Source organism: Anopheles aquasalis, chromosome 2 (genome assembly GCF_943734665.1).
Source record: "Anopheles aquasalis chromosome 2, idAnoAquaMG_Q_19, whole genome shotgun sequence".
Classification (NCBI taxonomy): Eukaryota; Metazoa; Arthropoda; class Insecta; order Diptera; family Culicidae; genus Anopheles; species Anopheles aquasalis.
Window position 1 is genome coordinate 74,135,647 of NC_064877.1, and position 12,500 is coordinate 74,148,146.

Sequence of the window (12,500 nt, forward strand, 5' to 3'; positions counted from 1 at the left end):
GGATGCATTTTGGCACATTGCATGGGACTTGGCAAGACGCTGCAAATTATAGCACTTCTTCATACGGTCATGCGGTACCCGCAGCTGCGAACACGACGGATCTTGGTTATTTGTCCGAAGAGCACAGTGTTGAATTGGAAGGAAGAGATTCACCGTTGGCAGGATAAGGTGAAAGATGGAGCGAGGCTAAAGGTGTTCTGCTTCCCAGATGTGAGCCCTCAGATAACGAAAGTGAATGTGCTACGTGATTGGCACTCGTTGCCACACACGCGTTGTGGTGTGATGCTGATTGGTTATGAGGCATTCCGGGCCCTGATTAACAATGAACGCCGTAAGCGTCCGGTGGGTTCGTCGCTTAAAAAGGTTGAGTACATACAGAAGCAGGTGAAGGAGCTGTTGATTAATCCCGGTGCCGATCTGGTCATTTGCGACGAAGGGCATCAGATCAAAAATAAGCGATCTGCCATCAGCGAGGCAGTTTCCAAGATCAAAACGAGACGACGCATCGTGCTTACTGGAACTCCAATTCAAAATAATCTTAAAGAGTGTAAGCAATCCAACATCAATTCCTCTTGCAGCAGGCTTCATTAGCTTTGCTTCAATACAATTTTCCCCTTTTTGGACCCTTTCAGATTATTGCATGGTCAACTTTATCAAACCTTCGTTCCTGGGTAGTGACAAGGAGTTTAGTAATCTTTATGCCAATCCGATTAAAAATGGTCAACATAAGGATTCCGATCAGCGTGCGATCAAAATTATGAAGCAACGCTCGTACGTGCTACACAACAAGCTGTGTAAATTTGTCCAGGTAAGCCAGCAGACGTGTGAGACACTGGAAGAATGCCAAACAACTAACAATGGCGAGGTATTGCTTCATTTCAGCGTAAGGAAGCGGCTGTGTTGAAAGATTTCCTCCCGGAGAAATATGAGTATGTTCTATTCGTTCCACTGACGCCGGTTCAAGTAAGTCCTGCCTTACCGGGCAGAGAGACAGCGAGAGGCCAGACCGTTAAATGATGATGGTAGCTAAGGCATTCTACAAGACCACCACCGTTCACACTGTTTCCCGTGTTTTCGTTCGCAGGAAAGAATGTATGAAGTGTTTCTTCAGATGAACGAGTACACATCGAACAATGAAAATCCTGGGGAACCGGCCAAGGCGAAAAAGTTTAAGCTAATCGCCGATTACACCTCGTTGCGAAAGGTAAACCGTTTTGAACAATATTGTCCTCCATTCCATCTCGCGCAGAATACGTACAGCCAGCGACACTAAGGACTTGTTTATCTCTCTCTCTCTCTCTCACTCTTAACAGATTTGGACTCATCCGAAAGTGCTAGAGAAGGCTTGGGAGTCAGCGATACAGGAGAAAAATCGGAAAGATGCTGCGCGGAAAACGGCATCTCCAGATACGGATGAGGAGTCACCGGATGATCGAAACGACATCAAGACGGGCACGCTGTCGGTCATGAATGACTGGTGGCGAGTGTATCTGGGTGAGGCAGACCTAGAGTCGCTAGTGCCAAGCAATAAGCTGTGGATCATGTTTGAGATACTGAAGCAGTGCAACGACCGGGGCGAGAAATGTTTAATTTTCTCCGCGTTCGTCGCGGTGCTGAACGTGGTCGAGCATTTCATGGCCAAAATCAACGACCAGAAAACCCATGATCTACCGCATGCAGATGCGTTCGGTTACAGCGCCTTCAAAGGTCCGTGGGAAGCTGGTAAAGATTACTATCGACTGGATGGCAAAACGAACAAAAGTATTCGCCACGATTTGATACGATCGTTTAACGATCCGCGAAATACGCGCGTCAAGTGTTTCCTCATATCGGCCAAAGCTGGCGGACAGGGCATTAATCTGACTGCTGCCAATCGAGTGATCATTTTGGATACGTCCTGGAATCCATCGAACGACCAGCAAAACATCTTCCGGATCTTCCGGCTCGGCCAGAAGCGTAAATGTTATGTCTACCGATTGCTGGCGATGGGCACGATGGAGGAGAAGGTGTACTCACGCTCGGTGACGAAGCAAGCGCTGAGCTTCCGAGTGGTTGATGAGCAGCAGGTCGACCGTCACTATCGTTACGACGAGCTGGCCGAGTTGTACAATTTGACGAAGGTAGCGGATATGACGCGTGAAACCCCGATCCGGCCGGCCGACGATCTGCTGGCATCGTTGCTGCACAATTTCTCGAACAAAATTTTCAAATACCACGAGCACGATTCCCTGCTGGAGAACAAACCTGAGCAGGATCTGAGTGAAGAGGAGAAGAAGGAAGCTTGGGCTGCGTACGAGCGCGAGATCCAGAATAACGAAAAACCTGCATATCCGTCGCAGTTCGGCATGATGCCAGGTTCCGGGATGTACGGTTTCGGGCTGTCCTCACTGTACCCCAACATGGGCCTGCCGGGAATGCCAATGGGAGGTGGAGATATGTATAGAAGCGATTTCTCCTATAATAGTGCCCTGAACCGACCGCTCTATCCATTTAGCCAACAGTTCCCGATGCTAAACGATCCCGGCTATGCCTCGCTGCTGTCAAAGTTTTACGGTCCCTACACGATGCCCGGCTCTGGTGGTATGATGGACTTTGCCATGCCTTCTCATGCATCGTTGCCAAATGGGCAACCTATGTCGCCGAGTATCGGAGGTTCAGGTGGATCTTCCACCAAGTCATACGATCCCACGAGCGCTCTTTCGCAGTTTTACAATATGTACAACGCGAGTAGTAGCAGCAGTGTGGGACTACCACCGCCACCGATCGGGAGCAGTTTGGGTGCTACCAATGGATTACCACCACCATCGAGCACATCCACGTTGGCAAGCCTTGCCGCTCAGTATGGCAGTCCTTCGGGTACGAGCGGTTCACCCGGTTCTAGTGCCAGTAGTCAAGTACTGAACGCACTGAGACAAATCACTGACTATCAATCGGCCGCACAGCAACAACAATCTTCCTCCCCAATGACGCCGCTATCGTCAGCTTCGGGATTGAAGATTTCGGAAGTTACATCGCTCGCTAATCAGTTCCGCAAATCGGTCGGTCCGTCTACATCGCGTCCGGGAAGCACTGGATCAGCGACCGCCACGTTGCTGAACATGCTAAACGACCACAGCGGGCACCTATCGGCGTTGAACTCGGTCGGATCTGGAGTTTCTAGTCCATTTTCTCCTCGTAGCGCTCCACTGTTGCCTCCGACTCTTGATCATCCGGTCCGGAACTATCCGTCCACGCCATTACCTCCATCAGTATCACCGGCCAATATCGCAACTGGCCCGCCGACCATTCCTGCAGCACACGAAGAGCAGCCTGCTGCTCGTGGTGCTAGTGGAAAGGCAGATAACACAGTCACGCTTAGTAACGTTGGTAACCTGGGTGCTGGAGGAAGTGCTAATGCAAAGAGCACTACCACTAACGGACCCACAAACAATGGGTTACCCGTGATAGCCTCGGTTGTATCGATGGCACAGCAAAAGCAACAGCAAGAGAAAAATCAGAATGGAAAGGATAGTACAGATCGTTCGCCCTTTAGTTTCAGCGAATTGAAGAAGAGGGCTACTAGTAAAATTTTAACTACGAAAACAGCCGATTCGTTGAGCATTCCTAGCCGACCGAGGAATGATTCGCAAGTCACAACTGTGATACCTATTGATGATGAAGAACCAGGTGATCGGAGTGCACCAGCACAAGCGAGTAGCAACAAAACTACCGATGCAACACGTCCGATGGTGCGTGCGAAAACGTTAGCTAATCTGCAGCAACCGGAGAAATTGCTAAACAAAATGGCAAACTTGCCGAAGCCAGCGACACCAACGCCGTATGGTGCTGGTACTAGTACGATAGGAAGCGGGAAGTCGAGCGTCTTTCCATCACCGGCTACTCCGCCAGCTTCTATGCTAACGTCAGCTAATCGTTCCATTAGTTCCGGTAACATAAAATATCCACCCGCGATACCTAACAGTGCGGCCAGAAATAGCCCGAAGCTAATACCACCGGTATCGAAGCCAACTGCATCAGCCATAACCGTGCCATCGGTTCCGAAAATGACAACGACGACACCAGGGTTGGTAGCAAGTTCAAAGCCTGTTACGATGCCATCATCGCCCACACCGAACAGTATTTCCAGTCAAACCACCCGCCCAACCGTGGGACAACAGCAGAAATCGATGACCAATACAGTTCGACCAAAGCCTACTGCACAGATTCTAACATCGCAATCTAATGCAAAGAGAACATCCTCTCCGGCACCTACAATGAAACCAGCTGCTATGCCACCCTTGGTGGGATTTAAATCGATTGGACAAGGAACGACGGTCCAGACACCGGCGCTGAAACAAACTCCGACTGCGATTTCCTCTGTAACTGGTATCACAACCCAACTCGTATCAGCTACGCGCAAACCAGCTACGATTGTAACGTCGGCCAGTAACGCCAGTAAACCAGCGCCTATAGCAAGTGTGAATTTGGGAGCGACACAGCAAACAAAGCAACCCTTACCCAAACCACAACCCAGTGCTGTTAAACCACCGAGCAATCCTGTTGGTTTGATGAATATTAAAACCCCAGCAAAACCGCTTCTGTTGAACTCCGCCACCAGAGCCAGTCCAACAATGGCGATGAAACCAAGTTCCGTACAAAACAGTGCGAGCAACGTAATTAAATCCGCTTCCGAAACCCGTCCCATGCAACAAACGGTGACCATTTCGTCGCAGCAGACTGCAGGTGTAACGGGCAGTAGTAACTCTATTAAAAAAGTGGTTACTCAGCCAAACTCACCAACGAGTATTGTAACAAGTGCCAAAAATACTAACATCGGAATGCGTCAAAACGTCGGTGGCACCGTGACACAAAAGATTTCTGGAGTGAATGTTTCATCTGTGGCATCTGGTCTTGTATTGAAGGGGCCTGCGAAGACCCTTGTGACTCCTGTCAGCAGGCCCGGAGTGACAACGGTTGTAGCAAAACCAACGAATACGCTGTTGCGGCAGTCTCAAACGGGATCACCGAAAACCACGGTACCAACGTTGGCTAACCGTGCGTCCCCTGTACCTACCATCGTACAGCGGCAGACAGTCAATGCAGCGATAAAACCGACCGTTGCCATGACAACTGGTGCTGGTGGTGGTGGTGTTGCGGTACGTGGTGCACCCGTCGTGCAACCAACACCCACGGTGGTGTCTTCGTCTATCAAAACCAAAGCAATCACTCAGCAACCACAGAGCACTTCGAATGTTGTGAGCGTTGTTGCGAATGCTGTTCCTACTACTGCTTCTACTACTTCTACCCCTGCTGGAAGAACAGTAAGCTATTCTTTCAATGACGCTAGCAAGGAGTACACGATCACCAAAGCGACAGCAGCTCCTACGATTCGGCAAATCCAGCCAAATAGCAAATCTCACGTAATGTATAAGAAAGTTACAAGTGGAGGAATCATAAGGTACCGTGCAGTACGAGGTCCTGCTAGGCTAACAGAGTCGATAACGAGTACTTCTTTGGATCATTTCAGCACCCTATCGACCAGTACCAGCAGTCCCACGGCAGTAGGACCCGTGAAATCTTCTCCATCCCTCGTGCCACCTCAAGCAGCGAATGCGAGCACCATCACCAACACTGCTGCATCTGCCATGCCGATGCGAAATCTGCAACCCGGTGCGGTCAATACGAACGTGATAATCCGAAAGAGGAAAAGTGACGTAGCCCTGTTGGATAACCTGAAGGCTAGGAATAGTTCGCTTTCGATCAGTGAAATCCGGTCCGGGGACGCTGCTGGCGGTGGTTCGGTACAATTGGCTAAACGCACGAAGCTGAATGAGGTGAGTGGGGTCTGAAGGACAGCATAGATCGATACGGTCGCGAACATTTATACCACTTGTTGCATTCTCCCACCTATAGTCGGCAGCTTCAACAGCAGCCACCATTCTCGGTGGCCATCGATTGGGAGCCAACATAATGGTATCCCAGAAAACGCTACCAACCAAAACTGCTTTAGGTAGGTTCCTAGCAGACCATTAACCAATGTCGTAGGCCAACTGTTCCATCACATGTGTGCCATTTTCACTTCGTCATTTCGTTCGTTCACAGGCAATGTGTCCTATGATGTGGTAGAATTGGAGTGATTGACATGAAAATAAAGCTCGTGGCCCATGGCTGATGAATTTGTTTGTCCCCGCTAAATCAAACAAAAACAGAGGAGGTTGAACAAGTGACTACTTCGCGGCTGGTCATATGTTCGGGTCATTTTTTTTAAAACTAAGCTAAGTGCAACTCCGTCATCGCCCTTGCAAGGATTCAGCAGTGTAACACGAATCTGTATCTTCATCCTACCACCCCGGAAGAAAATAGAGTGTGCATAGCGGCGCGCAAACCACTATCTGTAAATCTCTCTCTAGTAGAAAGTCCATTCGTCAACTTCATCCATTCAGAAAACTTAGTGCCAGAGAAGCAACCATTGGAATGTACATAAGCGTCGTGGTTTCGTTTAAAGTATAGTTGGATTCATGTTATTTTTAATTCAGTTATTTATTCTTCCATGAATATAATTTATTAGACGTTTTCAAAGAGTGCGGCTAACATTTGTGTGCAATGTGTGTAAATCGCTTAACAGCCTTCTGAATAACCTTTGTGATGCACATATAGTATGGGGGAGGGCTCTGTCTCTGTTTGTGAGTGTGTATGTGTAGGCGTAGGCACAAAGTTGCCGATCAGATCCGAAACCCATCACTACCTTCGAACAACGACTATACTCTTAAGATCAGGGTCAGTTTGTCTAAATGAAAAGATTTCCTGTAAATATATGCATTAAAAAAGCTCAGTAACCCAAATGAACGGAGCATGTCGGAACGTTGTTCTGCTTGTGCCGGGCTGCTGCGGTTTCATGTTCCTCCCAATAGCAATGGTGTCCCCCGACAGAGACAAGCAAGAAAAAAATGAAGTGTAGTATTATACGGAACTGATAACTCTAACGAGTAGCACCATGGTTGTGTAATATAAGTTAGGAAGCGAAAAAACAAACAAAGCTCAAACAAGTATTTTTGGTTTGAAAAAAGGAATGGAATGGGTAAAGGTACATGTGGTATAAAAATGCAGGGCAGGAGTAGTTTTATGGATTTCCGCTGATTTGCATGCCATCCGTTGTGGTAAAAAGGGATCTGCAGGACTATTCGGATCTCGATCATACGCGGTTCACATATTGATAAATTGGAGTGAAATGTAATAAATGGTAAATTGAATTTGAGACCAGACAGCGATGTGTAGTGCGTTTTTGGTGCCAGTATGTGCGCTAGTATGTTTTCAAATTGACCATTTTTGAACTCGTCTCCAGAGGACCGGAACACGTGTTAGTATGGTTCTTCGAGTTTAGATTTCACCGCGTTGGCAATCACCGAGGCCCCTTCTTCATTCTCCTCAAAGCCTGGCAATTCGTGGCAGCGTTCGTACCATGCCTGTATGTTGGGATAATCGGCGAAGCTAACGCCAAGATGATGAATCGTTGCAATGGTGGCCAATGCGCACAGATCCGCTAGTGTGCACTCGTCTCCGGCGATCCATTCGTTACCCTGCTGCAGATAAGACTCCATTCGCTCCAGCGCTCTGTGCAGCGTGTCCTTCTGCTCCTGCGAGATGACGGTTGCACCATCACGAAGTACGGGGGCCAGTATTTGGCGCAGAGCCGGAAACAGCGTCCCGGAGTCGAAGAACAAACGATGCTGGATAAGACCACGTTTCTTCGGATCGTTCGGGTACAGGCCACAGCCGGGTTTATACTGCTCCGTCAGATAAGCGGCAATCGCTTTCGATTCCCACAGCACGTAATCCTCATCCACCAGCGTCGGAACGGTGTGCTCCGGGTTAATGGCCAGGTATTCTTCGGCCATATGCTCACCAGCGAACAGATTCACTATTTTAACCTTTCAGAAGAGTACACGAAAGAGAATTAACGTCCATGGAATCATAGATGGTTTGCTGCCGCCGTGTCCATTAAAAGCTGAGACTCCGGCTAATCGTCTTTTGATCTAGACTAGAGATCTGGTTGTATTGCCGTAAAAACGGTTAGCAGGAACTTTTTACATTCCCGATAGAATCGGCCTTCTTTAAAGCCGTACTTATCAGCCGTCGCATGATTACCCAGGAGGCGGTGACACGCGAAACGAACATAAACGAACCGATTGAGAAATCAATAGCTCGTCCAAAACGACAATTTCAATTGAAGAATCGTGTCTTTAGTACCATAAATGAATAAAGTATCAGCGTAAGTCTGACCGTAAGAATGTGAGCAACTATAATGGGCCCCGTGTGGTTGGTAAAACGTTATTGATTTTCCCTATTGGTTGGCTCGCAATCGATGGCAAATGATGGATCCCGCGCAACGTTTGTGATTGAATAAAACGCCTCTTTGTTTGAAGTTCCCATGCACGCAATTAAAGCAACGTTAATAGCGCGTCTGGTACTGGACTCTCTTGCATACTTTATTGGATATGCGCCGTGAAGTGCAACAATTTATGGTGGGACATTTAAACGTTGTGGCCAGGTGTGTTCTCAGCGTATGAGACCTTATGGGATGTGTAAGTTCTTTTTGTTCTTTGGCCATGGAATACGTAACGATAAAATTTTGACCGCGGCTAGGACAAACCCCAGCCTAATTTGATTTATAAACACAAAAAGCAACATAAAACATATTTATCTTTAAGGTGCACTGCCCTGCTTCAATACACCTGGATCACAGCAACCTCTACCACACGTGTTGGTTGCTTACCAATTCTAACGACGTGCAAAACCCCAAAAATTCTACTGTACCTCAACATCCAGATCCAAATTGCGCAAAACCAGCAGCGCAGAGCGTGACGGTGGTGAACCCGGAAAATGGTACAGTACTAGCGGAGCCATATCGTTACACTTTACAACTCCTAAACACTTTGACTTGAAAGTCGCGTTCGCTCGCTGTATCTTCACTTGGGGAAGGTTTATCCACAACTGCGCCCGAAGTCTCCGATGTCCTTTGCTTTTATCCCTCTACCAGCCGCAGGGTACAACACTAGGCAACGTAGAGAATGGAAGGAATCGCTACTTCGAGCTTCTAGCATCGTCTCATTTGTGCCTCATTTGTGTAGTTGTGGTATTGCTCTGCAGAACGATATGATATTTGCAGAATGATATTTTTTTCGATCAGGACAAAATCACAACCCACGTGCCGATGATGAGGTGTTTCGAACGGTCGTTTTTAAAACCCAATCGCTACGGGCAAAACTTCGTTGGGTTTATAAAAGTCGGATAGGCGCATGTTTCGTTCAGTTGTTCGATCGGATTCCACGAAACCGTATCGATGCAAGTTAACGAAGAGCGAAATGTACACAAATCAAAGCAAGCGTGGGAAGCGATTTTCAAGGACTTGTTTTTTTTGTTGTGCGCGTGGTTGTGCTTTCCGATAACAAACCGGCGTTTGGTGGACGCAGTTTGTTACATTGCCGGAACGTGATGGAAGACCCAACGAGTAGTACGCAAAGTGACGACTCAGCAGAAACGATTCACATTCGCGAGGATAACAGTTGTTCCACACATTGTTGCGCGTGTCGCCAGGATCTGCAAACGGTCGATGCGCTGCAGGAACATTTACTGAAGGTGCACCTACCGGAGAGCCGCGATAATCCGGCCAAACCTTACCAGTGCGACCGATGTTTCCGGCGGTACTTCAACAAGTACACGCTGAAGCGACACAAACAGCTCGCCGTCATACTACTGACGCCACGGCCTGCTGAGGAACCGCTGTCCAGTGAGGATTTCTTTCGGTGCTGTGGCTGCCGGCAGGATTTCTCTTCGGCCGACGACCTGAAGCGCCACTCGGAGGAGACGCATCTCAAGAGCCACCAGCAACAGCCAGCGGATGAGCTACAGCGACCGTTCCAGTGCCCGGTGTGCTTTAAGCGCTTTGTCTCGCAACCTTCGCTGCGGCGCCACCGGAAGGATCGTTTCTCCAACCGTCGCACCTACCAGGATCGCAAAGTGTCGGCCACCCGGTGCTGTGGCTGTGGCGAACAGTTCGACAGTTTGCAGCAGCTTCAAGAGCACTCGCAATCCGTACATGAGCCGGATCGTATGGTGCTCGGTACCGGTGAGGTGTCCGTGAGGTGCACCATCGAATGCACCGTTTGCTACAATCGATTCTCCAGCCATGCCGTCTACCAGCGCCACAGGTTGCTGCTTGACGCAGAGCAATTGCGCCACTGTCCGGAGTGCGCTAAACCATTCCTCCAGCTACGGCTCTTACGGGCCCATGTCCGTCGATTTCATCCCGCTCTCCGCAGTCACCAACAGCAACCGTCCGAGGTGGCGGCTGGTCAGCAGTTAGCGTCCAGCGAGGGCAACTACCTGTGCACTGTTTGTGGACGAGCGTTTCTCACCAAGAGCACGCTCGATAATCACGAGAAGGTGCACGATCCGCACCCCGAGCAGTTCCGGTGTACGGTTTGTGAGAAGCGATTCTCGAGTAAAGGCAACCTGCACAACCATAGGGTACGGTTCCACACCGGTACGACACCCGGTGGTAACCGACGGCAGCAAGCACCACCGTGCGTATGTGCTGTTTGTGGGGAATCTTTCAAAACGCCCAACTATCTCGAAACCCACGCACGCCGGCATACGGGTGAAAAGCCGTTCCAGTGCAAGGACTGCGGTAAACGATTTGCGCATTCGTCGGCCCACCAGAGACACCGGCAGGTCCACGATACGGCGCGGCCCACGTTTTGCTGTGAACGGTGCGGCAAAACGTTCACCTCCCAGTCCGGGCTGTTGATTCACGAGAAAAGCCATTCCACCGATGCGGCCACTGTGCGCGTGGTTTGTGATGTTTGCGGTAAAACGTTCCTGGATGCACGGTACATGAGGAAGCACCGAAAGCTACAACATGGAGACAGGGGAAAGGAGAAGAACGGAGCGCGAATCCAAGTAGCCGACGGCACAACTGTTCCTGCGACTAACACCATTCCGTTACCCAGCATCCAAGAGTGCTGAGAAGGATTATTCAAATCGAATCCGGGCTTCTAGATTTCTCACCACAGCTCGCGAGCTCACACTCGGTCTCACTCGGTCGCACTCATCTCATCCCCCCCTCCTGGTGCTGATGGCATTGGTTGCTGTAGGCGAATCGTGCGATGGAGAACTTGTTCAAGAGTGCCGATGATGTCTTTTCCCGCTGCTCTTCTGGTATTATCTTCTGTCGGGAGGGGTGATGACAACGACACTTATCAAATGCGGACTGGTTACTGTTGGAATGGGAGCAACAGCTACATCACCTGGAAGCGTGCCAAGAAGAGGGGTAAGCAAGCGGGAAGCAGCTATGCACTAATCACATAACGGTGTCTCTTCATCGTCGTCGTGCCGATAACCGGCAACCTTGGTTCACATCGTGTCTCAAGAGCGCATAGCAGCGGGACAAGCGGTTATGAAATTCCGTACCGAAGTAACCTTCCTCCTCCAAAACCGGCTCCAGCTCGGCAATGAGAGGATGACACGTGCCATGACGATGCAGCATACGAGAAAAGATCGCGGCGACGAGTGTTGGTGGGCAACATCTTTATATTGCGCGGGAAGCACGTCCCAACTCCGCGCCCCCACCCCCGTCCCAGCGCAACTATCGATGCAAATGCTTAATTGAGTACCGCAAATTGGCCACGATCGTGTACACGATCTCCCCGCATCCACACCCCACCACCACCACAGAGCCGCATCATTGGGCAGCATCTTCACCCGACACAAATTAGCGCCTGCACGCAACCACGTTCCCGCCATACCGCGCCGCGCCGGAGGAGGTCGTGACGGTGCGGTCTTTCGGAGAATAATTTGGTGACAACACCCATGAATTAGCACGTCTTTCCAGCAGCATCACAAGCGTCTCCACCACCATCCAAACCCGCATGACGACTTCATTGACGATCGTTGAACTAAATAAAGCGACACCGACAGGCGTACTCCACATTGTGGCTGCTGCTGTTTGCTTTTCTGTTATCATGATTTTTGTGTTTTTCTTTATTGTTTTTAGTAGTGTAAAATGCTAACAATTATGTGTGCGTTCTACGCTGCTGCTGCTGCTTATGCTGCGTGAACACACCTTCACCGAATGCTTCCCAGTGGACCATCAGCCGCCATCATTTTGATACGACAAGAACAACACGCAAAGCGGATGTTTGTATGCTACGCTGACTGCCGCTGCTCCTTGCCGCGCCTACTACTATTATTTGTATTTGCTCTCTCTCTCTCTCTATACTGCACCCATCCCCAAACGGAGAATGTAGTGGGGACCCTTGCAGCGGACCGATCTGCCGCTGCCCACCACCATCACCTACTTTGATTTTATTTTTTTTTGTCATCTCCTCGACCTCCTTGGATGTATTTATCGACAATATTTCGTCTCAAAAGCCCCCCGGATCAGTAGTATGTGTTTGGTTGGTTCAGAGTTCTATTCTCTCGGCTCAGCTCAGCTCTTTCCCCTTTTGCACAACAATTTGATC

At 49.5% G+C, this 12,500-nt stretch overlaps 3 protein-coding genes across 3 annotated transcripts in view; 2 read left to right on the top strand and 1 right to left on the bottom strand.

The window, feature by feature from the left end:
* Positions 1-6,200, top strand: part of LOC126572268 (uncharacterized) — a 10,296-nt gene extending 4,096 nt beyond the window's left edge. The window contains exons 3-10 of the mRNA XM_050231449.1: positions 1-547; positions 633-808; positions 883-963; positions 1,085-1,204; positions 1,314-5,437; positions 5,507-5,813; positions 5,893-5,989; positions 6,082-6,200. The exon at positions 1-547 is cut by the window's left edge and continues 2,244 nt beyond it. Coding sequence (XP_050087406.1) covers positions 1-547; positions 633-808; positions 883-963; positions 1,085-1,204; positions 1,314-5,437; positions 5,507-5,813; positions 5,893-5,989; positions 6,082-6,116 — 5,487 coding nt within the window. The 3' untranslated portion in view covers positions 6,117-6,200. The remainder of the gene's footprint in view (positions 548-632; positions 809-882; positions 964-1,084; positions 1,205-1,313; positions 5,438-5,506; positions 5,814-5,892; positions 5,990-6,081) is intronic.
* Positions 6,201-7,337: 1,137 nt separating this feature from the next.
* On the bottom strand, positions 7,338-8,955 carry LOC126572284 (glutathione S-transferase 1-like). Its single transcript, XM_050231477.1, has 2 exons — positions 8,794-8,955; positions 7,338-7,907 (listed from the first exon to the last, which is right to left on the bottom strand). The coding sequence occupies exons 1-2, from the start codon at positions 8,881-8,883 to the stop codon at positions 7,338-7,340; spliced, it is 660 nt and encodes a 219-aa protein (XP_050087434.1). The 5' UTR covers positions 8,884-8,955.
* A 430-nt stretch (positions 8,956-9,385) lies between these two features.
* On the top strand, positions 9,386-11,099 carry LOC126572278 (oocyte zinc finger protein XlCOF6-like). Its single transcript, XM_050231468.1, has one exon. It carries the CDS (start codon positions 9,472-9,474, stop codon positions 11,002-11,004), a length of 1,533 nt encoding a protein of 510 aa, XP_050087425.1. The 5' UTR covers positions 9,386-9,471; the 3' UTR covers positions 11,005-11,099.
* Positions 11,100-12,500: the final 1,401 nt, after the last annotated feature.